The 24,606-nt window shown below is 46.7% G+C and overlaps 4 protein-coding genes across 6 annotated transcripts; 2 read left to right on the forward strand and 2 right to left on the reverse strand.

Annotated features, from left to right (window-relative positions):
- The first annotated feature begins 1,146 nt into the window (after positions 1 to 1,146).
- Positions 1,147 to 8,271, forward strand: fez2a (fasciculation and elongation protein zeta 2a). 3 transcript variants are annotated; one of them, XM_028980014.1, is made up of 10 exons: positions 1,147 to 1,468; positions 2,265 to 2,373; positions 2,650 to 2,766; positions 4,169 to 4,301; positions 5,038 to 5,312; positions 5,635 to 5,715; positions 5,829 to 5,904; positions 5,983 to 6,048; positions 6,187 to 6,213; positions 7,292 to 8,271. In XM_028980014.1, the coding sequence occupies exons 1-9, from the start codon at positions 1,176 to 1,178 to the stop codon at positions 6,195 to 6,197; spliced, it is 1,161 nt and encodes a 386-aa protein (XP_028835847.1). In that variant the 5' UTR covers positions 1,147 to 1,175; the 3' UTR covers positions 6,198 to 6,213; positions 7,292 to 8,271. The 3 variants fall into 3 exon arrangements, with proteins under 3 accessions (XP_028835847.1, XP_028835846.1, XP_028835848.1); XM_028980013.1 differs by lacking the exon at positions 6,187 to 6,213; XM_028980015.1 differs by lacking the exons at positions 5,635 to 5,715; positions 6,187 to 6,213.
- An 847-nt stretch (positions 8,272 to 9,118) lies between these two features.
- Positions 9,119 to 10,681, forward strand: clec3ba (C-type lectin domain family 3, member Ba). The gene is made up of 3 exons (XM_028981453.1): positions 9,119 to 9,331; positions 9,571 to 9,669; positions 10,149 to 10,681. Exons 1-3 carry the CDS (start codon positions 9,235 to 9,237, stop codon positions 10,547 to 10,549), a joined length of 597 nt encoding a protein of 198 aa, XP_028837286.1. The 5' UTR covers positions 9,119 to 9,234; the 3' UTR covers positions 10,550 to 10,681.
- Positions 10,682 to 10,993: 312 nt separating this feature from the next.
- Positions 10,994 to 16,873, reverse strand: cdcp1a (CUB domain containing protein 1a). Its single transcript, XM_028981365.1, has 9 exons — positions 16,769 to 16,873; positions 15,141 to 15,350; positions 14,717 to 15,073; positions 14,234 to 14,599; positions 13,424 to 13,621; positions 12,961 to 13,320; positions 12,513 to 12,863; positions 12,340 to 12,421; positions 10,994 to 12,255 (listed from the first exon to the last, which is right to left on the reverse strand). Exons 1-9 carry the CDS (start codon positions 16,773 to 16,775, stop codon positions 11,928 to 11,930), a joined length of 2,259 nt encoding a protein of 752 aa, XP_028837198.1. The 5' UTR covers positions 16,776 to 16,873; the 3' UTR covers positions 10,994 to 11,927.
- Positions 16,874 to 17,554: 681 nt separating this feature from the next.
- tmem158 (transmembrane protein 158) lies at positions 17,555 to 18,741 on the reverse strand. The gene has a single exon (XM_028981515.1). It carries the CDS (start codon positions 18,553 to 18,555, stop codon positions 17,863 to 17,865), a length of 693 nt encoding a protein of 230 aa, XP_028837348.1. The 5' UTR covers positions 18,556 to 18,741; the 3' UTR covers positions 17,555 to 17,862.
- Between the last annotated feature and the right edge of the window lie 5,865 nt (positions 18,742 to 24,606).

Raw genomic sequence — 24,606 nt, forward strand, 5'->3', positions numbered from 1 at the left:
TTGTGAGCTGCTACGCTCCCTCCACTGGCCCCCAGTAGCAACCCTCCCCTCACATCAACATGGGGCTTTCCCCTCCTACATCAGAGCCCTTATTACAACATCAACAACAACTTTTATTTCTTATATAGCCCAAAATCACATACAATATGTCTCAATGGGCTTTGACAGGCCCTACAGTTGACACCCCCCACCACTTTGGGGGTTATTATACCTCGCACTGCACCTCCGGAACTGCTCGCCTGGTCCCTCCACCGCTGAAGGTACGAGGACGACCCCCATCGAGACTCCTCTCTATCTTCTCCGTCTTGGCCCCTCGGTGGTGGAATGAACTTCCCCTCAAGGTCAGAACAGCACAGTCACTGAGCACCTTCAAACGGCATCTTAACACCTTCATCTTCAGGGAATCTTTCAAAAAGTCTGATTTATGCAGGGAAAAACTACAGCAGAGTGAATAAAATGATTGCATTCAAGGTTTTGAGTCCTAGAACCAGAACTGATCACTTCATTGATTTTAACATTGATTTATTTATTTTCATTGAAAATAAATAAAGTGAAGTGATTGTCACACGTGATACACAGCACACGGTGCACACAGTGACATTTGTCCTCTGCATTTAACCATCACCCTTGGTGAGCAGTGGGCAGCCATGACAGGTGCCCGGGGAGCAGTGTGTGGGGACGGTGCTTTGCTCAGTGGCACCTTGGCAGATCAGGATTCGGACCCGCAACCTTCTGATTACGGGGCCGCTTCCTTATCCGCTAGGCCACCACTGCCCGACTTGGTGCCCGACTGACTTTGCCAAATATGATTCCAGCAAAAGGGATACTTCGTATGCATGACGTGCAATAACAGCGCTGTCAGGGGCCAAAAAACAAAAGTATTTCACAAAACTATGGCGACTGCTACAAATGAAGCTCCGGAGTGGAGAGAGGTTTGTGTTCTGGAAGCAGGTGTGAGCAGCTAGTCATCACATGGCGACACGTTTCTCACCAACAAATGACGTCACAAAGGACGTGCAATAAAAGAAAATCATGTAGAAATAATCTTGACTGTTTGGCTTGCGTGTGTGTGTGTGTGTGTGTGTGTGTGTGTGTGTGTGTGTGTGTGTGTGTGTGTGTGTGTTGCCCCCCCTGCGCCTGCGCAGTCGGAGCCGCGGTCGCGTCGCGGCGCAGCCATGGCGGCGCCTGTCGCGCAGCTCGACGACGGGTGGCACGATTTCAGCGAATTCAAGTCGCCGTCCTGCGCGGACGTGTCGGGGTTTCTCCAGGACTTCCCGGAGCTGGGCCACGGCTTGTCGGGCCGGATCGGCGGCGGCGGCGGCGGCGACATTAGCGCCCGGTCTATGGAACACTTGGTGAGCGGCTTCGACGACAAGTTGACGGCGTGCTTCCGAAGCGTCAACACCGCGGCCGAGCACGTAGCCCCGGTCAAGGCCATCACGGAGGACTCGGTCCTGAAGAACGACGAGTGAGTAGAACGTCCTGTTTAAACCGGGCCAGGTACGGCGATGGGGGTTGTGTGTGTGTGTTTTTTTATTTCATTTTACGCTGTTGCACCGCGTTGAGCGCTGTTGGAAGGACGGAATGTGGCCATCGGCTCTCTGGAGCGACATCCGGGTCACGTGGCTCCGTGCTCCGTTGTCATGGAGATTTTCTAGCGCCCCGTGTCAAAATGAATCAAATTCTGATTCTATTTGTCCCATACGCGGTATGATATGCGACTGCTACAGACCTCAATATTGCAAATATTGCAAGTATACAATGAACCAATATGCAAATATTACAAACATAAACAAAATGTTACACTGTTATGTCTTTAACATGTGTAACAGCAAGGTATAAAATGAAAAAGTGAAAAAAAAATTCTGCAAGGGTCAAAAAAAGAGAGTATAGGGTTTGTGCAAATATTCTGGGAGGGATTTGAGTCCAGAGTGATTGAAAGTGAAAGTGATAAATAGAACTACAAAATCATTTAAAAAATGCAAGAATAGCTAGAAACGCGATACCCTGACTATACGGACACGGGAAAATATTGATATTTGTTTCAAGATGGTGTGAACACACAACCATTTTCAAGCATTAAGCTTGAAAACATCATGTTAAAATCTCAATCTACTAGTTCCACAGAAATCCATGTTTCTGCACACAAACGTTATGGGAGGTATTGGAGTTCTATGAAGTGTTGTGATTGTTGAGAGCTGGAATAGCCTGCGGGAAGAAGCAAAAAAACAAATTCTGTCTTTTTTTTGTCGTCTCTCTAACAGGATTTGGAACGCTCTCGCGGATAAGTATGGGAACATCATGCCAGTGGACTGGAAGCGGTCTCGAACCCGCTCCCTCCACCTCCCCACTCTGAACATCGAGGACAGGCCCGTACGTCATGGGTAACCGCTCGGCCCTCGCCCACTGTGGGTGGTAGTAGCCTAGTGTGTAACACACTCGCCTGTGAACCAGAAGACCCAGGTTCAAATCCCACTTACTACCATCATGTCCCTGAGCAGGACACTTAACCCAAAATTGCTCCAGGGGGGGACTGTCCCTGTAAGTCGCTCTAGATAAGGGCGTCTGGTAAATGCTGTAAATGTAAATGACTAGGTTTACGGCTGAGAGCTGAGCGCTTCGTTGATCCAAACGCCTTTTCTTCATCAGAGGCAAGACGGCGTGAACCTTGACCTCTCCGATGACGAGGAGCTGAGGGAGCAGATGGACATGCATTCCATCATTGTGTCCTGCATCAATGAAGAACCGCTCCTCACTGCGGAGCAGGTAACAAGTCCTTCTCCTTCAAAGTCAAAGTCAACTTTATTGTTTTTCAGGCCATACCACTGGAGATGCACGTAACTGTGGACCCAATCCGGGGTGGATGGGGAGGGCTGGGGCAATTTCTGCATATTGACCTGCTGTGGGAGACCACGGGGACGCATGCCTGAATGAAACGGTCTCGCTCCAGCCTCAATGTGTGGATGTAAAATATAAAATACAGGTGAAAAGTAGACAGCCTGTACACTGCATTATAGAACAAACGGAAGACCCAGGACTATGAAGTAGTACATGTGAGAGGATGTAATAAACAAAGCTATAAAAAAAGTTGAACATTTGAGTCTGTCCAAACCAGGGAGCTTTAGGTGGCAGCTTTTCACACTTTTGATTTCTCTCCACCACCTTAAGTTGGACAACAGGGACGGTTTCCAACAGTCCTGAAGGTTTACGCTCAACACTTTCTTATCATTCACTCATGTTAATGAGCATTGAATGAAGCGCCTTTTGATGATGACAATAGTGAACAAAGCAGCCATGAGGGTAAAAAGAGGCGACTCTTTGGTTGGATTCTTCAAAATGGCTCAATATCAGTCTACATAACCATCACAGAGTAGGTGGTACACTGATGGTGAACACTACAGGGTGGGCCGTTTATATGGAGACACCTTAATAAAATTGGAAGGGTTGGTGACGTTGAACACAGTGGTCAGAAACTTGTAAATAACTCATGAAAGAATAAAGTTACGTTAAAACCAAGCACACCATTGTTTTTCTTGTGAAATTACCAATAAATTTGATGTATCACATGACCCTCTTCCTATTGGGGCGGTGGTGGCCTAGCGGTTAAGGAAGCGGTCCCGTAATCAGAAGGTTGCCGGTTCGAATCCCGATCTGCCAAGGTACCACTGAGGTGCCACTGAGCAAAGCACCGTCCCCACACACTGCTCCCCGGGCGCCTGTCATAGTGTCCACTGCTCACCAAGGGTGATGGGTTAAATGCAGAGGACAAATATCACTGTGTGCACCGTGTGCTGTGCTGCTGTGTATCATATGTGACAATCATTTCACTTTACTTTACTTACTTTTACTATTGAAAAAACAAAAGTTGGATCCAAGATGACCGACTTCAAAATGGCCACTATGGTCACCCCCCATCTTGAAAAGTCCCCCCCCCCCCACATATACTAATGTGCCACAAACAGGACGTTAATATCACCAACCATTCCCATTTTATTAAGGTGTCTCTATATAAATGGCCCACCCTGTACATGACACTCACACACCTGGGCCAGTAAACAGCTAGTATAGAGAGGTTGCATTTTGGTTGCTCGGCGATGCATTTGAACATTTGGACTTTGCTACGGTGCATTGGAAGGATTCTCAAATGTGTGAAATATTTGTGTCTCAGGTGATTGAGGAGATCGAGGAAATGATGCAGGAGTGCCCAGACATGGAGGCAGACCAGAAAGCACGTCAGTCAGATCTGTCTCTTCTGTCTGTCGGTTTGAAGGGGTCTAGCACCAGACACAGCTGCGAGGAACGTACGTTACAGATGGATGCATTACTATTAATCAGCCAAAGTAATAAGTAGAAAAATTCCAATAATCAATATTCACTTAATGAACAGAATTGCAAATGTTAATGTATTTTAAGTAAACTGGATTATTACTGTCTGTCAATATATCAGTCAGTTAGACCGGAAAATGATCAATAAGTGGTCACAAACATGTCTAATGTGTGATTATTGTGACACTGTTGTGTCTAGTGATGTAATCGCGTGGCTTTCTATGGTGACTCTGTAGCATTGTGGGGGGCAGCATCACCAGACTGGGGATACCTGAGGACTGAAATAATAGGTTTTGCCCCTAATAATAAAAAAAGGTGACAGAACACTCTCATGGACCTCACTTGCTTTAGATTTATTTACCTGAGCATCTGAGCAGAGCTCCTTTTTTATCATTGTGACCCAGAGCACAGCACAGCACACGGTGACACAGTGAGACGTGTCCTCTGCTTTTAACCCGTCACCCTTGGCGAGCAGTGGGCCGCCATGAAAGGCGCCCGGGCAGCAGCGTGTGGGGACGGTATGTTGCTCAAAGGGACCTTAGTGGCACCTTGACTATTCGGGATTTGATTCCTTACCTGCTAGGCCACCACTGCCCCACTAAAATGGGGCAAAAAAATGAATAAAATGGGACAAATGGAGGATTTGTAAAAGTAGGGTCCACAATACTGATTGAGCTTGTTAACCACCAGTTTATTACTAAACACCTGCAGGGTTGAAGGCGCTCTGCATGGCGGAGCTGAATGAGCTGCTGGAGGAGGTGGAGATCGCCATCGGGCGCCACTCGGAGGAGCTGATCCAGCACCTGGCTCTGAGGGACGAGCTGGAGTTCGAAAAGGAGGTGAAGAACAGCTTCATTTCGGTCCTGATCGACGTGCAGAACAGACAGAAGGAGCATCGGGAGTTGCTGAAGAAGAAGAAGAAGAAGCTGAAAGGCGGCGTGGCCGAACCGCACGACCGATCGGAGAGGCCGGTAGTACCAGGAACCGTGAGTTGCGCCGGGCGTGACCATGCAAAAATACTCACGCAACATGCCCCCGCTCTCTCTTCTCCTTTCTGCCACGTTATCCTCATGCTGATGCTATCACGTAACCGTCCAGTAACAGAGCATACGTCTGTAGGAACGTACGTCTTATTTTTATTTATTTGATGTGTTGTACTGGCGTTCGTTCTTGTGCTACCTTCTGAAAACGGGGCCATCCGGTCCCCAAAGTTACAGTGGCTCTCACTCTCTCGCATGTCCGTGACCTCGCTCTCTCTCTCTCTCTCTCTCTCTCTGTCCTCCGTCCCTCCACGCTCCCGACTTTCAGCGCTTCAGCATGGAGGGCATCTCTGCCGCCATTCAGAATGGCTTCCGGCACACCTTTGGCAGTGGGCTTGGGGAAAAGCAGGTGGCTGTGTCCCTTTCTCATGCTTCAACTCTGCCCTTCACCGGCGCTACTGTTAGATAGATCCACCCAGTTTACCCGCTCGTAACGCTCACCTCCGCCTCCCTTTCACCTAGTATCTGACGACGGTCATTCCCTACGAGAAGAAAGGAGGTCCTCCATCTAACGAAGATCTTCAGATCCTCACAAAAAGTGAGCAGAGGTTTGAAGGACGTTGGCCAGTTGCAAAGATAGCATGTAAATTCGTCTCCTGTGCACATTGTTTTTTAGTTTTACAAGCCATGAGGGATGACAGCGACAAAGTCCCCAGCCTCTTGACCGACTACATCCTTAAGGGTAATTTCCTCTAACTCTGTTCTTACAAATAATACTGAAACAGTATGAGGCACGAACACCGTAAACTGTAACTAGCTGTCGACATTTCACGCTTTTACTTCTCTCTCCATTCTCTTTGTTTTCCTGTTGCCTTGATAGCTCTGGTGTGAGCTCACGCCCAGAGAGGTTTGTGGGACGTATTTGTGTTGTGCGTGAGATGAGTTCACCGCAGTAGAGCACCCCCTGTTGCCACGTTGCTGTAGTGCACCCAGTGTGCTCCGTTGTGTGCTGCCACCGTCACCACGCTTGTCCACTAAATGTCTTAACTAGGACTTTCACCTTGACCATACCTGGCAACACCCTCTATAGGCAAAGTGGTGTTGTTTTCAGTGCGCCCCCTTGCTTTTGTGACCAAATATGTCAAAGACATCATATTCCTGACCTGTTGTCACCGTTTGGGCTTTTAGATTCTGAAAATGTATTTGCTTCATTTTTTTTTTTTTTTTTTAACTGTTGTCGGGCCCACAGAAATGCATAGAAAGCATTCGCTCTACAGGGTCAGCTGTGCACAAAAAAGCATTCAGGCAATTATGCAATTAAATATATTCACAAGGACAAAGAAAACTAGATCAGCAAGCAGTCCACATCCTGGTTTTGTTTCAACGCCAAGCAGGTATCTCCTGCTGTGCAAGCCTCAGTTTGGAGGGTGCACGTCAACCAATTTAATTAGTGTAAAACTGTGAGGTTTGTACAGATTAACTTCTCAAAATACATTTATATTTATGGCATTCATCAGACGGCCTTGTCCAAAGCGATTTACGATCAGTGGTTACAGGGACAATCCCCCCAGAGACACTCAGGATTAAGTGTCTTGCTCAGGGACACAGTGGTAGTAGTAGGTGAACATGTGACTTTGTGGTCTTCTGGTTCATCGGCGAGTGTTTTACCCACAAGGCTACTAACAAATAATATGCCTTATATAGGCCATGTCCCTTTGGATCAATATTCTGTTAGGGATTGACTGACCAGTAAGCCCAGCAGTCCCCTTGCATGAACTTTCATGAAACAGAGACAAGTTTGAGTATTTTTGGATGCTTCACAGAGAAGATGTTGGTTTTAGAGTCATGACATCACAGCCAGAAATTTAACTGACACATAATGTCAAAAAGTTTAATTCAGAACTAATTCTGAAGTAAAATGTTGATGTGGTCATGGCATTAGACTCAGGAGCTTCTAAGCATTTTTTTTTGCTTTTTTTTTGCAGTGCTTTGCCCTACGTAGGCAGCATGAGGAAGATTGGACAATGTTGACCAAGGACTCATTTCACTGTGAATATTGAAACGTGCAGTTTCCTCTTTAAAATGCATGACTTACCTCCTGCTCTTTCTGTTTGTGGAACACAAAAGTGTACTTTTACAATTTATCTGTGTTTGCCATTAATGTATTTTATTATATATAGGACTTTCAAAGAGTTTTTAAATGTTTTTTTGCCGACCTTTTAGCAGTCATTTGATAGTACTGGGCACCAGAACTAATTTAGTACTTTTGCACCTGCATAGGGAGGGGTTATTTACTTTACCTTCATCAAAATGAGGGATTTTCAAGTATTGCTCTATATGTACAGTAGAATCGGTCAGTCTGAGACTGTTGTTCTATTTGGCCTTATAAGAGAAAACCTGTTTACGGGGAAAGAGATATTTTTTGCGGTTCCAATCCTAAGGATTGAATGCAGTTCTTATTATAGGAACAATAAGATGCAATGTATAGTGCACGTGTCTCCACAAAAGGCAGCTGAAATGTTGCAGAATTATATGCAAATCCCTAAATGTTTTTTCAAAATGTCTTGATTTGCTCTACATGGTCATTTTACACTATAGTTTAACAGAAATAATTGTAGCAAATGTAATATGTTTATATAACTCAGTAAATGGGATAAAAGCATTAAAGTCCATTAATTAACACGCCTAGGCGTGTGGATTACATTTACTGTAATTCCATTAATGGAGAAGCAGCATGGGGATCCCCCTTAATGAGTATCTCAGGCATACATAATACACATAATGTGATATGCAGCTAATGTGCCTGTCTTTTTAAAACGTTGTCACAGCTAACTTGCAGTATTACTTGATATCCCATAAGGTCTGTTGGTCTTATAAGCAATTGAGCTGTACTCTTGTTTTTGTATTTTGCTGTGTATGACACAAACTGTACATCCTGTAATATTAAAACGCTTTGGTCTTACCATCCTGTTTGTTGTGTGGGTATTAACCAGACTTGGACCGTTCTTTGTAATAAGCGGTTTAGTATAGTGATCATGCCGCTGTGCAGCACATACGGGCAGCAAGGCAGCTGACCCAAAGGGACCGACACATTTACATTTACATTTACATTTACAGCATTTATCAGACGCCCTTATCCAGAGCGACTTACAATCAGTAGTTACAGGGACAGTCTCCCTGGAGCAACTTAGGGTTAAGTGTCTTGCTCAGGGACACAATGTTAGTAAGTGGGATTTGAACCCGGGTCTTCTGGTTCATAGGCGAGTGTGTTACCCACTAGGCTACTACCACCCCACATCATCTGTGCTCTACCTTGATGTGCTCCACCTCTGTGGGGTGTATTCAGCAAGACTTGCCACGTGGCAGTGGAGGGCCGTCAAGCTGCTGAGGAGAAACAGATGTTCTGTATGGAGTCCCAGAGCCTCTGCCCTGGAGAAAATGATCAAAACTGTCCATGGCAGAAGCACAAGGAAAGACCGGTTTATGCTGTCACTGATTTGTGAAGATTTCTTAAAATGCATTATAGTCCATAAATCCATCCTAAATCCATATATTTTCATTGTGAGATTTTGTGCACTCGGATAAAGTTATATGAACTAAAACTAGTTTGTGGCGTTTGTCTATGACAAATACATAATTTCACCCATGCAATAATACAGCTATTACTAATGGAAATAAAAGTCATCCAACAGTACAAGCCAAAATGGCTAAAACAGAAAGAGCCTCTTGCTCTGTGAGCTTGCTGTTTTCCCATGGCTCTCTGGCCAGAGAGCGTCTGCCATTGGTCTGGTCACTTCAAGCACCTTCACTTCTCCACCGGGGCTGTGCTTTCAGGCGTTGCACGTCTTCAGAGACGCACGGTGCAACGCACTGGCCACCAGCAGACGAGGTCTAAAAAGACAGAGGGACAACGTCCTTCTTTGCAATCATGTCTCTCAGGAGTGTGGCATTGCTTTTCTGCCTTCTGTGCATTTTGCACGCCTCTGTCCAGCAGACTGCACCCAAGAAGAAGAATGGGAAGAAAGGTAGGGCACAGATAACATAATATTTGATCATCATGCACTCATGCATTTTAAACGCTTAAAATAACAGAATTTAACTGAGATTCCTACTCTTGGAAGGATTTTGTGTTAAATGGATCTAGCATCATGAAGAATATATTTAGATACGTTCAGCCTCCTGAGATTGAAACGTTCGATTGTCCAATGTTGAAATGGAAACGATCAGAGCCGGCGTGATCACAGATTCACCACAATTTCCCCAGATGCCTCCAACACGGCTATAATAGAGGACCTGAAGAAGCAGATTGAGACAATTGCACATGATGTGAACCTGCTGAAGGAGCAGCAAGCTTTACAGTCAGGTACTGTATCTCTGCAGCATCTCTGTCGCATCTAGAGTTTTATTAACAACATATTTTTAATGAAGCAGAGCAACAACATGTTTATCATAAATCTAAATGACTTTTTTTACTGCCGTTATACACTCACTACTAATATTTAATATGAATAATTATTGAGAAATTGAAACTGAAAGTAACTATTTGGCATGTGCGATATAAACAGCACTACACAGCACAATAAAATGTCTCCTCTGCGTTTAACCCACCACCCATTTTGGGCGGGGGGGGGGTACTTTGCTTAAAGGGAACCTGTGACTCAAGATTCAGACACCTGGTGAGCAAATCAAGGCACACTGAACTGACATGGTAAATGTACAGAGTTGGTTATTCATGGGGGTTGGATTGCAGCTGGTTCAGTTCACATGTGAGCACCTTTGTGGGTCATGTGACCTGAAATGTGCTTGAACTGTGCTAAACTGACACTTCTCCATCTTCATTAGTTTGTCTGAGGGGTGTCAAGGTCATTGGCAAGTGCTTCTTAGCAAATGCAGAGAGGAAGAGTTTCCATGCGGCCAGTGATGACTGCATTGCTATGGGCGGAACCCTCAGCACCCCGATAACAGGAGATGAAAATGACAAACTCTACGATTACGTCCGCCAGAGCATTGGGTCCGAGGACCAGATCTGGCTGGGCATCAACGACATGGTGATGGAGGGGGACTGGCTGGACCACACCGGCTCCAAAGTTCGCTTCAAAAACTGGGAAACAGAGGTGACCCAGCAACCGGACGGTGGCCACAGGAAAAACTGTGCCATCCTCTCCACGACAGCCAATGGGAAGTGGTTCGATGAGAGCTGCCGGGCTGAAAAGTTCTCTGTCTGTGAGTTTGTTATCGTCTAAAGAGAAGGACCACAGCATCGCTGTCGGCCAGTGATGTAGACATGGTATGTGCATGGGAAACGTGTAATCAAGCTCACATGTTAAATTCACCTTTATCTGACGGTCAAGTCATTCCTCAGATAGAAAGATCTTGGACAGGACTGATGGAATTATGTGACTAAGCTGATGGTGAACTGAAAGATGATTGGCACATGATTTCATCTTTCAGGATTCTGGCTGCATGAGTGCATGTTAACCCTGTTTCTGAGAGAATAACACCTAATCCAAAGAGATTTATGTCCAAAGAATAAAAGGTGCTGCAGTTTCTTGTATCCTCAGCTCTCATTTATTGTATAAAAATAATAAATTTGTTTGCATTAATACGAAGGCACTGTCAATTCAATTTCAAGATTAAAAAAAATTATTAAAATTACGACATTTGTAAACAACAATTTCTTCAACCTGCTTTATAGATCTAAACTCACATGAATTATATTTAACAATTTCACTTTCCAACCAATGGAAGAATATTATTATTTCTGGCACGGACACGTCGATTCAGTTTCATCTTGGAACATTAAAGCTACACAGTTCCCAGCTGCCTTTTTTAATACGTGCTCTCACACTTATTATGCTCTCCAAGAGCATGGAGTGATTGCTCCATACGGCACATTCCCATATGAGCACAATGCTTTGAATTGTCTGACTACTGTACATTTGCTACATTTGGCAAAGACCCAGATCTTTGGGGGGGACTTTCCAGGAACTCATATTTAGTGAAGAGGCAGATGGAGTTGCAAGAAATCGTAACCGAAGTCTGAGTCAGAAGACCAGAATCTGACAGGATCCTTTGAAAACGCCCCACCCATGAGGTACGTGTCTTGCTCTGGTTTCGTAAGCCTCCTACCTAAACTGACACCTGGGTAGTTTTGCAATCAGGTGCTGCAAAGGGGGCAAGAACAAATCACTGGTTCATCATAAGATGAACCTCAATGTTCAATGAACTACTGCTCTCTGCAGAATTGAGAAACGTAGTATTATGTCGCGCTTCCAATGAAATTTCTCTCTTTTCCAGAACAAAGCAATTACAAAGTAAACTTTAAAGAGTCGGGTATATGGCCAACGTCTCACAAAACAAATAAATAACCAAATGACACATGGTGGACCCCAAAAGCTCATTTTCATGTGCTGAAATGACATTACACTGCAGTTTCAGGAATTACCTAACGTCGTTCATGAGGATTTCTTAATTACACGCAAATTACATGCATGTCTGCAAAATTGTCCATAAATGAACAAAACTTTAGTGATAGAGTTTCTGATGATTTTGGGTGGTGGTTTGCCTTTAAAACTGGAAGTACCCACATGCAGGACATTTGAATTGAATCAAGTACACAGGTTAAGTAGACGTTTGAGGAGTAGGTAGTGAACTTTCAGCTGACCCTGTGAAAGGCCGGTACACCCCCACCTGCAGGCCCTCCATTTCAGGAGGGTCTCTGAGAGGTTCCGTGGGCCCGACAAACGGTCGATACACATCCACAGCTGTGGTCCCATGTTTTTCCTGCACTTCCAGGGTCTTCAGAAGGTGCCCGTACACCAGTGTTTCATCAATGTCTGTGTATATGTGTAGATCTTCCTCTTGCTGATCTGATGATTTGGGGTACTTCTCGATGCCAGGAAGAAAGGCTCGCCCTTTGGGATTGCAGGTGGCCGCCTTCTTCCTCTTTCTGCTCAAAAAGAATTGTGAACGTAATTAGAATCGGTCAATTCAACTCAATAGAAGAGTATTTGAGAGCGAGAGAGATGCTCACTTCATGACAACACAGACCACAGCTAACACAGCCACGGCAAGTAGCACACCCACCACAGCTAAGATGATGATGAGGAGTTTATCTGCAAAAAGACCCAGTATTTCGAATTTCACTTCACACAAAACGAGTGGCGGATGAATTCCAAAACCAGACGAAAGGGTGCGTTTACTCACTTTGGGTCTTCTGCAGTGTCACCTCACTCATCACACTGAAGACCCCTTTCTCAGGCAAGCAGTTGGACATGTTGATGTAGAAGCTCTCTGAGAGAACGAGGCTGTTGGTGGCCTCCTTCCCCTCCGTGTACCTCAGATTCTTGGCGTCCAGCATTCCGACTGTGACGCTTGTCTGGCCGCTGCGGCACTTGGGCTGGCTGATGTTGCGGAAGGTCAGGTGTGCATCCATTTTTGGTGGAATCGTGACGACCCAGGACACATTGGACAAGGCCTTCATGCCCTCTGGCCAGCCGGGGCTTGCGAGGAAGACTGTGGTCATATTTTTCAGTTTGGCTGTAAATACATAGTCCTCTGCACAGGTACAAAGAGGACAGAGACAGCACACTGTAATACGTACGTCTGTTTAAGAAACGATGAATTTGGTGTTTTAGGATATTAGTATTCATACCTCGTACTTCCTTAACAAAAGAGACCTTGAAGAACGTCTGAAAGGTCTGACTGAGAAATTTGCCAGTTGTCTCAGAAGCCGTGATGATGGCATTTCCACCAAACTGGACGTTGTTAATGACCCCATACCGACAGAAATGTCCGAGAGCCATTCCACTGCGGTCGGTAAGTTCGAAGAGCACGCTGCCGTTGCACGGCTTATTTGGCAGTGACTGCCTGAATCCGCCACTCAGTGCTACTGTGGAGTGAACAGGGCCGTAAACGTTCCAAAACACCCTGTGCAGGGCTTTAGGAAGACACCTCTCCAAGGTGGGGACAGACAGCTGGAGTGATTTTGGACAGTCTTTCCACTGCTGACACCCTTTCAATGGAAAGAAACATTTATATATTAAAATGTGTTCTACCCAAAGCTACCGAAAATGGCTAACTGAAATCATTGGGAACGCTGCATAAAATTGTATTGCCTATGGTCTTGTTGACAGTCATCAGCAGGTCTCCATCCAGACAATCACCAAAAAACAGGTAGGACATCTTTTGTGGGTGGGCGATGATTGCATTCTGTGTTTTGTCATCTAATTTTAGGACACAAGATGATCTGGGGTCCTTTTTTTCAATCAGAAGAGTCACTCTGTCTTCATCTCTGAGGTCTACATTGCATAACACTAGAAAGAACATACCAACAAATATGAAAATGCTTTGTTTTTAGATTAGACATTGAAAGACCTGTGACATGGACAGCTTCAGTTCTTCAACAGATTTGTAAATACATAATACATTATTGGGTGCTGAAATGATATATCTCTGTAAAATCTCCAGGATTTTGCTGCCTGTTTCAGTCACAATTTTGCAGCAAATCTCTTGGTAAACAGTTATAACAGTTGGACGCATACATACGCAATCACATGGCGTTTTAAATGAGTAACTGGAGTGAACAACGAACTCCATCGTTGCAGAATCCACATCTTTAACAGTTGTGGAAGGTTCAGAGTGAACTCCCAGTTTAGTTGAAATTGTGTTAATCATTGTGCTCACATCACAAAATCCTGAAGGATTGACTGAGTACTTGTCTCCCATGTTCCTTATTTCTCCCCTTTTATGGGAGTGCTTCAGACTTTGCTTAGTCTTGCCATGTCTGTGCACGTCTTATTTGCATTTGCTTTGTTTGAATTCGTCTTTGCAAAATGCTTTCATTCAGCCTGAACTGAAATGTAGACCGAAGTTTCCAGCTACAACCATATATCAGGACTGGCCACGTGACTTACTGTAAAACCCACCTGATTGGTTCATCTTGACGGTCGAGACTTTGAAATGCAAGGAGAGGCCTGATGTGTTGGGCTGCTTCATATCCACCTGGCAGCTCCTCAGGCCAAGGCTGAAAGCGCCATGCACCTTATCAGGCTGCCGGTCACCCAGCTTCTTCACAGTCAAAGTGCCGTTCTGTCCGTACGCCACTTCGGGCTGACCGGTGAGGCAGCGAGGCTCTGTGTAGCTCAGGAGCTTGACGGTGGCGTTGTAGTGACGCGGGACCTGGAAGTGCCACATCATCGGATCGCTGTGGTAGAAGCTGTTTGGATAGTTCGGAGAGAAAAACTCTGATGATGCCACCTCCTCTGGCAGCTGTACATGGATTACAGCCGGTGCTACCAAAGAAGATTAGAGCAAAATGTTGTTAGCAATCTTTACATGAAAATCAGCAGACAAGCACGACAACATATTTAGAAGCTATAATGCTAGTCCATATAGGGTAGTGAGCTCACATTTTATGTCCTTGGCCCAAAGAACCTCAAATGGCTTTCCCTCCAGTCTATTCCCACCAGGAACCCTGATGGAAACTCTGCCTCCATTCAGAATTATGATGCCACTGATGGGTCCATTTTGGCAGAAGGAGCCCAAGTGAAATGTTGATGTTCTTTCGGCAGCAACGAGACTGTAGGTGTTTGCGTTAGGGCAGCTCTTTGTGGGCAGTATCTGACTGAGGCCTGTCCTGCCAAAGTTCACATGGAACGGTGTCCTCACATGAGCCCTCATAGACCAGGAGAAGGTCCGGTTGAACACAAACAGAGGCTGAAAATCTGTTGGCACGACGGCATGCCTGCAGATCTTACTTGGACACTCTGCGGTTAAAAGGAGGAGATGTAAAAAAAAAGAAAAGATGGAAATTATTGAATTATTGAAACTCACCAATGTGTCTGATGATCTCTGCAGTGAACACCTCCTCGGGGTTGGAGCAGGTGAACCGCAGGGCACAACTACTGGTCAGGAGCAGGGACGAGGCACAGCGAGTCCTGGTGCCGGAACCCGCGCACGCGGTGCATTTCGAGCCGGTGGCCTCGCTCCGGTTGAGGTGAACCTCCGTGCCCTTGTCGACCGTTAGGGCCGCTGTCCTGCTGTCTGAACACAAACCAGGGCACATTTTAAGCCTTAAGGGTAGCATGTAGAAATCATGGGCATGACCCCTATCACCCAAACACTCCTACAGACCCCTGCGATGACGTTTACAGTGATTCAGAGCTGACTGATGAATGACTTATTCACGCTGGCCCTGCAAAATAGGGAAAACTATAGAGTGAACATCACACCTTTTTACATTTATGGCATTTATCCAGAGCGACTTACAGTCAGTAGTTACAGGGACAGTCCCCCCTGGAGCAACTTAGGGTTAAGTGTCCTGCTCAGGGACACGATGGTAGTAAGTGGGATTTGAATTAAATTGAATTAAAGAAACTGAAGAGCACTTCTGATGAGAAACTCTGCTACGTTTCAGGACCATCTTCTGTTTGTAAGACACTAGAGTGATTGTAATAATATTCACATTCGAATGCCTCACACTGAAATCAGAAGGAGCCGTCAGCAGCCCGCAGCAGGCAAGTCAGGACAATCCTGGGTACAGCATCTGATGCTCATGTCGAGTCTACACATTTACACAATATTTCCAGCAACTTCACTGATGGGCTGAGGACAGACTGGCGGTTCACATTCAGTGGTCACTAAAACTCGAATGCAACTCTCGTCTACTGTGAACAAAACACTGTGTGATACTAAACAGGGGACGCATACAACTGCCATGTGTCCCAGACCTGAACTGACCACTGAACAGCTACGGGTCCATCTTGGATGAGAACAATAAAGCGTATTGTTAAAAAAAGGTGGCAAACCTGCACGTATCTTATACAGTACAGGGCAAAAGTTCGGACGCACCTTCTCATTCGACGTGTTTTCTTTAGTTTCATGGCCATTTACGTTGGTAGATTCTCACTGAAAGCATCAAAACTATGAATGAACACATGTGGAGTTCTGTACTTAACAAAAAGTGGAGACCTGACCTCCACAGTCACCGGACCTGAACCCAATCCAGATGGTTTGGGGTGAGCTGGACCAACAAGAGCTAAACACCTCTGGGAACTCCTTCAAGACTGTTGGAGAAGCATTTCAGGTGACGACCTCTTGAAGCTCATCGAGAGAATGCCAAGAGTGTGCAAAGCAGTAACCAGAGCAAAGAAACTAGAATATAAAACATGTTTTCACTTATTTCACCTTTTTTTGTTAAGTGCAGAACTCCACATGTGTTCATTCATAGTTTTGATGCCTTCAGTGAGAATCTACCAACGTAAATGGTCATGAAGATAAAGAAGACACGTTGAATGAGAAGGTGTCCAAACTTGTATCTTAATATTAGGCATATATTCATCCATAAACCGCACCTTTGTTGAGAAGCTCTGTAACCATCACTCTGGAAAAGGATTCGGATTACAGGAACTGTAACGTACAACGCTACGATGTATTGGGTCGTTTGAAAGCTTGTCACTCACCTGGCATGGCGCACAACAAGGCAGCGACAGCACGAACAGTCCGAGGACGTGTGGAATGTACCTTCTCTCGGGCATGATACCCCTGAAACGCCAATGTCGCGTTATAACAGGTGCGTGTGTGTCACTTCCTTCCTGGTGGCCACAGTGCGACTCCTCCCAGTCCGACCTGGACGGCAATGCGTCCTCATGCTTGAACGAATGAAGCTTGGTGGCGCGACGTGGAAAGTGTCGCCTGTGGCTCCTCGTGTGGTTTTATGACATTTACGAGTTTATATCCGGATTGATTTTTTGTCGCCCTGTTTTTCAGTTTAATTAATTAATAATTTTGTGACTCTTTCAGTTGTTTAAATGTGTGTGTTTCTGTCTGAAATGTTTAATTATTCTTTGGTGAAACGGTTTATTGGTTAATGTCGACACTTAAAAAAAACCTTCATATACCTTCATTCTCACTAGTAATAATCAATATAAAAAAATGTTCCGCCGAGTAAAGTAGTTCCCAGAAAGACCCTCCTGGCGCATTAATCCACAACTGGGACTATGTGGTCACAGGTGCGAGACAGTGACGTCGAGGGCGGCTCGGCCAATCAGGTTTTAGACGTTTTATGATAAGGAGTTTTAAGTCCGCCTGCAACCTACACTACAATAAAAGCAGAAAATAAAATCCAAACAGGAGTGGAATACTTTTTATCCTGAAAAAAAAAAAATCTATTTGCTCTCTTAAAGCAAAAAAAAAAAGTGAATAAATTACTATTAGTGAGTTAGTGAGCAATCAATTACACAAAGGCATATACATAGTAAATGTTTATTAGATAATTGGTACAAATAGCCTACAGTTTTAGTTTTATACAAAATCTTCTCCGAAGGCAATACACAAAGCAGAATTGAATGCGCTACGCTGACTGTCTTGGTTGTATCTAAAGAATACAAAATATCTGTTAGATATATTTCCCAGTACGACACCTTTTATAAAAAAAAAAAACCGACCTGCGCTCACATATAAACACAACCGATTCTACAAAAAGCAACGGAATGACACCAAAACGTCGGGATTCCAAAAGGCGCCCGTTGCGTCCCGTTTTCCTCGCATGAAGACCTCATCTCGGCCGCCTCTGCTCCATCCCGTTGGGTAAAAATCCCGCGATGATGGGCACCGGCCAAATGAGGGCAGCAACGCTCCACACGATGATGACCAGCGTCATGAAGCAGGCGACCAGCGTGGACTCGATGGGCTTGCGGTTCAGCCGCCAGCTCCTGTCCCCGGCCAGCTCGTCCAGCCCGAAGTCCACGCAGCAGAAGCTGGCCGGCTCCCCCGGCTGCTGGCCCCTGGCGCGGCCGGCTCCGAGCCTCCGGTGGCGGGCGAGGCCGCAGCCCACGCACAGCCGGAACTCCTGCTGGCCGCCGGCGACCCCCAGGTGGTCCACGACCACGGGCGAGACGGCGCGGTTGAAGGCGGCGGAGAAGAACGCCCGGCCGTGGTTGTTGGTGGTGTAGACGTGCACGTCGCACTGGAAGCCGACGGTGGCGTCCCAGCGCGCCACCAGGGACGTGGGGAAGAGCCGCTGCACGCTGACGTTGCACGGCGGCTGGGGCGCCGCGTCCGACGGGGCTTCGCTCCTGTGCACCGACCTCTTGGCGTAGCGCACGTCCACCTCCAGGCTGGCCAGGAAGCGGCCGCTGGAGTTGCCGGGCGGCAGCAGGAGGTCCTCGTCGCTCCAGCCGCGGGAGAGCCGGAGGAGGCCGGCGACGGAGCCCAGGAGCAGCAGGGCGGCGGGACGGGCGTTCGGCATGGCACAGGGCGCCGTGCTCCTGCTCGCATGGTGCTGCGCGGCGGAGCGACCGGCGGCTCCGGGACCTACCCGCGGCGAGGCGCTTAAGACGGGCACGTCACGCCGGCCGCTCCTCCCTCCTGCTCCCTCCGGCACTCCGGCCTCTGACGTCACTTGCGCTCGTTTTCATGGGGCGCCCGGTGATGCCCAGTTCACATTCACAATACATTTGCATTGTGCAATCATATCAGAGCACGGTCTGAATTGACTCAGATTTAAAGGGTTTTTAATTGACTTTGATGCAAGTCAATATTACAGACAAATCTAACACTTACACATACACATGCATACACATTGAACAAACAAATACAAAATGTATAAATACATTATAATTTTTCTTAGTCTAGCACCCAACAATCTCTGAGCATGCTCTTCAATGACAAGTCTAAGCCTTATCAGGGCTCTTAGTTTGTAAACTCGATATTCTATAGAAATCGAACGAGAATTGCTGGTGTCTTCCTATTGTAAGTCACTTTGGATAAAAGCGTCTGCTAAATAAAGTAAAGTAAAGTAAAGAACCGAAAATCACAACCATTTCACACGTTCCAACAGGGTTGCAGAGGTGCAAAATACCTGTGCTGAATGGAGCGTAAAGGAATCACACCATTCTGGACTCTGATCGGAAGCTGTATTTTCAACATTACCTGCGAAACGAACCCAGCATCAAATGCAGCAATTTCAGGAGAATTACTCCTTTCCGACCTGCAAATTACAGTACACAGAGGCGAGGGCAGCCAGAGGCTCGAATTAGAGCTCCGGTCTCGAGTGCGTAGATCGATTGACTCTTGTTAAAAGGCTTTTTAGCACTAAGTGCGTTCGAAGACCAATTTCCAATAATTGCACGCCCACACGAGGGTTATGATATGACCTCTTAAGAAGCTCACAGCCTGATATCTTATTAGGGCAGAAGAACTGCCCTGCAGGGGTGTAAACAAGCCAGATTTCTGCGTCAGATCATTCTAATGATATACATGCGAGTTGCTGATTATGTCATTTGAACATTATTAGGAGAGGAACATTATCATTTACATTTACATTTACAGCATTTATCAGACGCCCTTATCCAGAGCGACTTACAACCAGTAGTTACAGGGACAGTCTCCCTGGAGCAACTTAGGGTTAAGTGTCTTGCTCAGGGACACAATGGTAGTAAGGGGGATTCGAACCTGGGTCTTCTGGTTCATAGGTGAGTGTGTTACCCACTAGGCTACTACCACCACACATGTTCCTAAAGTGAAAATGTTTGGTTTGAGCACAAGGTGAAATGTCAGCTTTTGTGTGGAAGACATTACTCGCTGGAATTATGGCGCATGAGTCCACGGCCAACTCAGTGGAAGCAAACAAACCATTCAGCAAGATCTGATACTACACTGCTGTCACTTATTCACTAAAAGTCATTATCTAGGGTGCTAGTAGCCTAGTGGGTAACACACTCGCCTGTGAACCAGAAGACCCGGGTTCAAATCCCACTTACTACCAATGTGTCCCTGAGCAAGACACTTAACCCTAAGTTGCTCCAGGGGGACTGTCCCCTGTAACTACTGATTGTAAGTCACTCTGGATAAGGGCGTCTGATAAATGCTGTAAATGTAAATGTAAATCAGTAGTTACAGGGGACAGTCCCCCCCGGAGCAATTTTAGGGTTAAGTGTCTTGCTCAGGGACACGATGGTAGTAAGCGGGATTTGAACCTGGGCGAGTTCATAGGCGAGTGTGTTACCCACTAGGCTACTACCACTACCACTTAACCCTTAACACTTAACCCTGAGTGTGTCCATGGGGGGACTGTCCCTGTAACTACTGATTGTAAGTCGCTCTGGATAAGGGCGTCTGGTAAATGCTGTAAATGATGAGGATTTATTTATTGATTAATTTCTTGAATGCTGTAATATATGAATGTGTGTATAGTCAGGTAATTAAATGCTTACTTGCATGTAGTTATCGTTTTTTTTTTCCTGAAATGAAAAGTAATGCTTCCTCACTGCCTTTTTAATGTCTCTTGGCGAATATGCATGACACCTGAATGAATTATTATCGTTGGAGCTGCGTAAATGATTTAATTCTGCCAGTTGGGCTGCTTCGGGGCGTTTGAAGTGAAGCACGCGCTGCCCTCCGCTCCCATTTGCACCTGAAGGTGTGTGTCGCTGCTCATTGCCCAGGATAAAAACTTGTTGAATCTGGAGCCGTCCTTTGACGTCGCACTCCTTCCCTGGAGGTTTGACCCTTCACCTTTATGTGCACTTTCCAATTTCTCAAATATAGACTTTACTAATATCCGATATACACCAGACAATAGGTCCAATGGACAGAAGGAAAATGTAAATGACTGTTCTTGTTCATTAATTATGCTATAAAAATGTAAATTGCTCCGGCGCCAAAAATGCTAATGGGGCAGAGATAAAAGTCTCCTATGCCAAAGGAGCATGTATAAAAGATTCATTTTCTCCAATATGGTTCTTTTATTTGAGGTTTTAAAAATGGGGCACTCAGCTGTGAGTGTCTTCGAGCCGGCGTCCATCGACTCTGCAGAGAGCCCCTCTCAAGTCCTCCCATGCAGGACCACATCAGGCGGCTGGCTTCATTTGCTCCTTTTCTCACATTCTTCAGTCTGAACTTGCTTCATGGACTTTTGTAAATACATTGATTCTGACTCTAGCATCTCAGACGTCTGTTCTCCTTTCTAGTCTCCACGGTAACAGCTCACTTCTCCCATAAGGCTGAGAATTATTCTAAAGACGTGCACTTATTGCAATTCATTTATTAGGATAAGGTTATATGGTGGAATTTTAACCTTTCTATGAACCTGTGCCCATACATGTTGCTGGCCCGGTTGAATAATGTGATTTGTCTGTTCAATTATACAAAAGTAAATGACAGAATAAATGTGGTAATATTCAAAGATCTTATCATTTAACTTACGACATATTTTCAGGCACATAATTATGTGCCCACGTGTTCTGTGTGTCTGTTTGTGCCCTGTCTCTTTTAGGTTGACTTTGTGGGAGGAGTTGAAGCCTACAAGCTCCACCTACCATCTGCCTATTGGTCACCTCCACCTATATAAAGAGAATTCAGATGGTGTTCGGGAGGTCCCCAGGGTCTGATGGACAGATTTTTCTTATAACCGCCCTGCAGATTGGTGCCAAAAGTCAGGGCCGAACCTTACCGCACCCCCGGTTGGTGCCTTCTGGTGACGTGCAACCCCTGCCGCTGCACGTCCCCTCTGATGCTTCCTGCGTTGCTCCCTCCCCCTCACAGGGAGGCGGTACCGTACCCTCCGGTGACCGTTTACTGCACCCTTGGGTGGTGCCTTCTGCTGGCAGTGTGACCAGCTCCCCTCCTTGCACCGCACAGGGGGGTGGTGCCGGACCCTCCGGTGACCGTTTACTGCACCCCAGGGTGGTGCTTTCTGGGCACATGCAGCCCCTCCCACTGCACGACCTTGCACTACCATCCGCTCAGCCCCTTCTGCATCCGACAAGCAGGCCCTCTTCCTGCCTGTCTTAGCTGGATCCTCATGCCACCCAGGCAGCTCTGTGGTGCTCCGCCCCTCTGGAGGCGGAGCCATTCCCACGCCTGGCCCACCCTGCTTACCAGCTACCGGAGGACCCACCCTCCCCTCAGGAGGAGCCCCTAACCCATGCCACACGCCCCCCATAACAATTTGGGGGAACACCCCCCTGGTTGGACAAAGGGGTATTTCTGGGCTCATCCACCTCATCCTGGATCGGCGCAGTCGGGTCAGTAACTTCTTCCCTGGGGTTCAGCATCCTCGCTCTCGTCGTCGTCCGTGCTATCCCACTCCATGGGGAGGCTGGCCAGCAGAGTGAAGATTTCCTGGTCCAACATGGGGATGATCGTGGGGGTCGCATCCTCTGCCCTCGCTGCCCATGTCACTTCCTCGCTGCTGTCGACGCCCTCGTCCTCGCTCCGCCCACTCACCCACAGACCCTGCCAGTACATGGGGGTTGTATCCCGGTCCTGGAATCCACACCACCTTCTATAGAGGGACCACTGAGAGCATTCTGACCAGCTGCATCACTGTCTGGTTTGGGAACTGCACCAAATTGGATAGTGAGGACAGCTGAGAAGATCATCAGAGTCTCTCTTCCCTCCATAACGTACATCTACCACACACACTGCGCCCAGAAAGCCACCAGCATTCTGAAGGAGTCTACACCTCCTTCACATGCACTCTTCACCCTCCTACCATCCGGAAAAAGTACCAAAGCATTCGAGCCCTCACTGCCAGACTCTGTAATAGCTTCTTTTTGCACTATTCGCACTATTTTATTTTTCATTTCACTAGTTTAGCGCTGTCTGCCTCATCGTTGTCTACTTGTTTTTTGTTCATTGTTAATCTTGCACTGCCTGTGTCCCCTGTTTGCACCTTATGTACCCCAGTGTCATGGCAACCCATTCCATCATGATCAGTGCTTGGGGTTTGTCAGAATTTGAGGGTTTTTGTTTCTCCACCCGTCTTTTGAGGATTGAACACAACTTCTCAGTTGGATTAAGGTTTGTGGAGTTTCCTGGCTATGGACACAAAATTTCAATGTTTTCTTCCACAAGCCACTTAGTTCTCACTTTGGGTTTATGGCACGGTGCTCCATCATGCTGGAAAAGGCATTGTCTGTGAAGATTCTCAGTCATCCAGGAGAATTTGTCTGAAGGTTGAGTCGGGGCAACTGGACTTTCTTTCTTTAATGTAGACACGTTTCATTCTGCATCCACAGAAAAGGCATCGTTCTTCACCAAACTGTTCTTGGATGGTTGGAAGAAGTTGTTTTGGTACCATTCTTTATTCATGGCTGTGATGAATGGTCTCAGGATGCTTTACTGTTCGAACTCAATCAGCATGACAGAATGATCTTCATTCTTGTGCTCATCAACACTCTGACCTGTATTAACAAGAGAATCACTGAAATGATCTCCGCAGGTCCTTTTGTGGCAGTGATGAAATGCAGTGGAAATGATTTTTTGGGATTAAGTTCATTTTCATGGCAAAGAGGGACTTTGCAATTCATCTGATCACTCTTCATAACCTTCTGGAGTATATGCACATTGCCATAATAAAAACGAAAGCAGAAAAATTGTGAAAAGCAGTATTTGTGTCAGGATTGCCTGCAGCTGGCCTCCACACCTGACTTTAATCCTGACGCCCCATAAATGCCGGAAGTTTCCGCCCGTTCGGGGTCGCTGGCATTTTCGTGAACTCTATGCACAAACTTGACCTTGTTTAGTGTTATGTGTTTTGAGTTCTGGCAATCGCCACACGCCTACGGGTTTGTTTATGTTCTTTATTTAAGTTTAAATCGTTTTCGGCCACCGCGCCAGTCTTTATTTGTATTTCTTTGTTTGTTAATAAAAACCCCTTCCCAGTATGTCAGACCTCTGCGCTTCCTTCCCCCGTAAGTCCGTAGACGTGACAGAATGCCAGCGACCCACCCAAAAGCGCAGAGGTGGAAAGCAGAGGAGAAGAAACGCCGCGAAGGACGCAGCCCGGCGCGGCGAACGCGGACACCAGGGGAGAGACGCGCCGCCCGTTCTGGTGGAGCGTTTTCTCCCCGAGAAGCCGTGGTACGCGGCGCCGCGTGATGACGTCACCCCCGGGAAACTCCGCGAAACCCGGAAGCGACAACGTCGGCGGGTGAGTGGGCGGAGCGAGGACGTTGGCGTCGGCAGCAGCGAGGAAGTGACGTGGGCAGCGAGCGCAGAAGATGCGACCCCCACGATCTTCGCCATGTCGAGCCAAGAACTCTGCGCTCTGCTGGCAAGGCTCCCCGTGGACGACACGGACGACGACGAGAGCACGGGAGACGAGAGTTGGGCTCCGCCCATCGCGCCAGTCTGCGATCGTCGCAAGGTCCGTGGGGACCCACGTCACTTCCAGGGGGGTGAGAAGCGGCAACAACAACGGCGGCGTTCCTCCAGCGAGGAGGTGGGCAGCCTCCAGCCCGAATGGCCAGAGTACTGCCCATGGGAGCTTATCGCGCCATGGGTCCAGGATGTC

The sequence above is a fragment of the Denticeps clupeoides genome, chromosome 5 (genome assembly GCF_900700375.1).
Source record: "Denticeps clupeoides chromosome 5, fDenClu1.1, whole genome shotgun sequence".
In the NCBI taxonomy this organism is placed as follows: domain Eukaryota; kingdom Metazoa; phylum Chordata; class Actinopteri; order Clupeiformes; family Denticipitidae; genus Denticeps; species Denticeps clupeoides.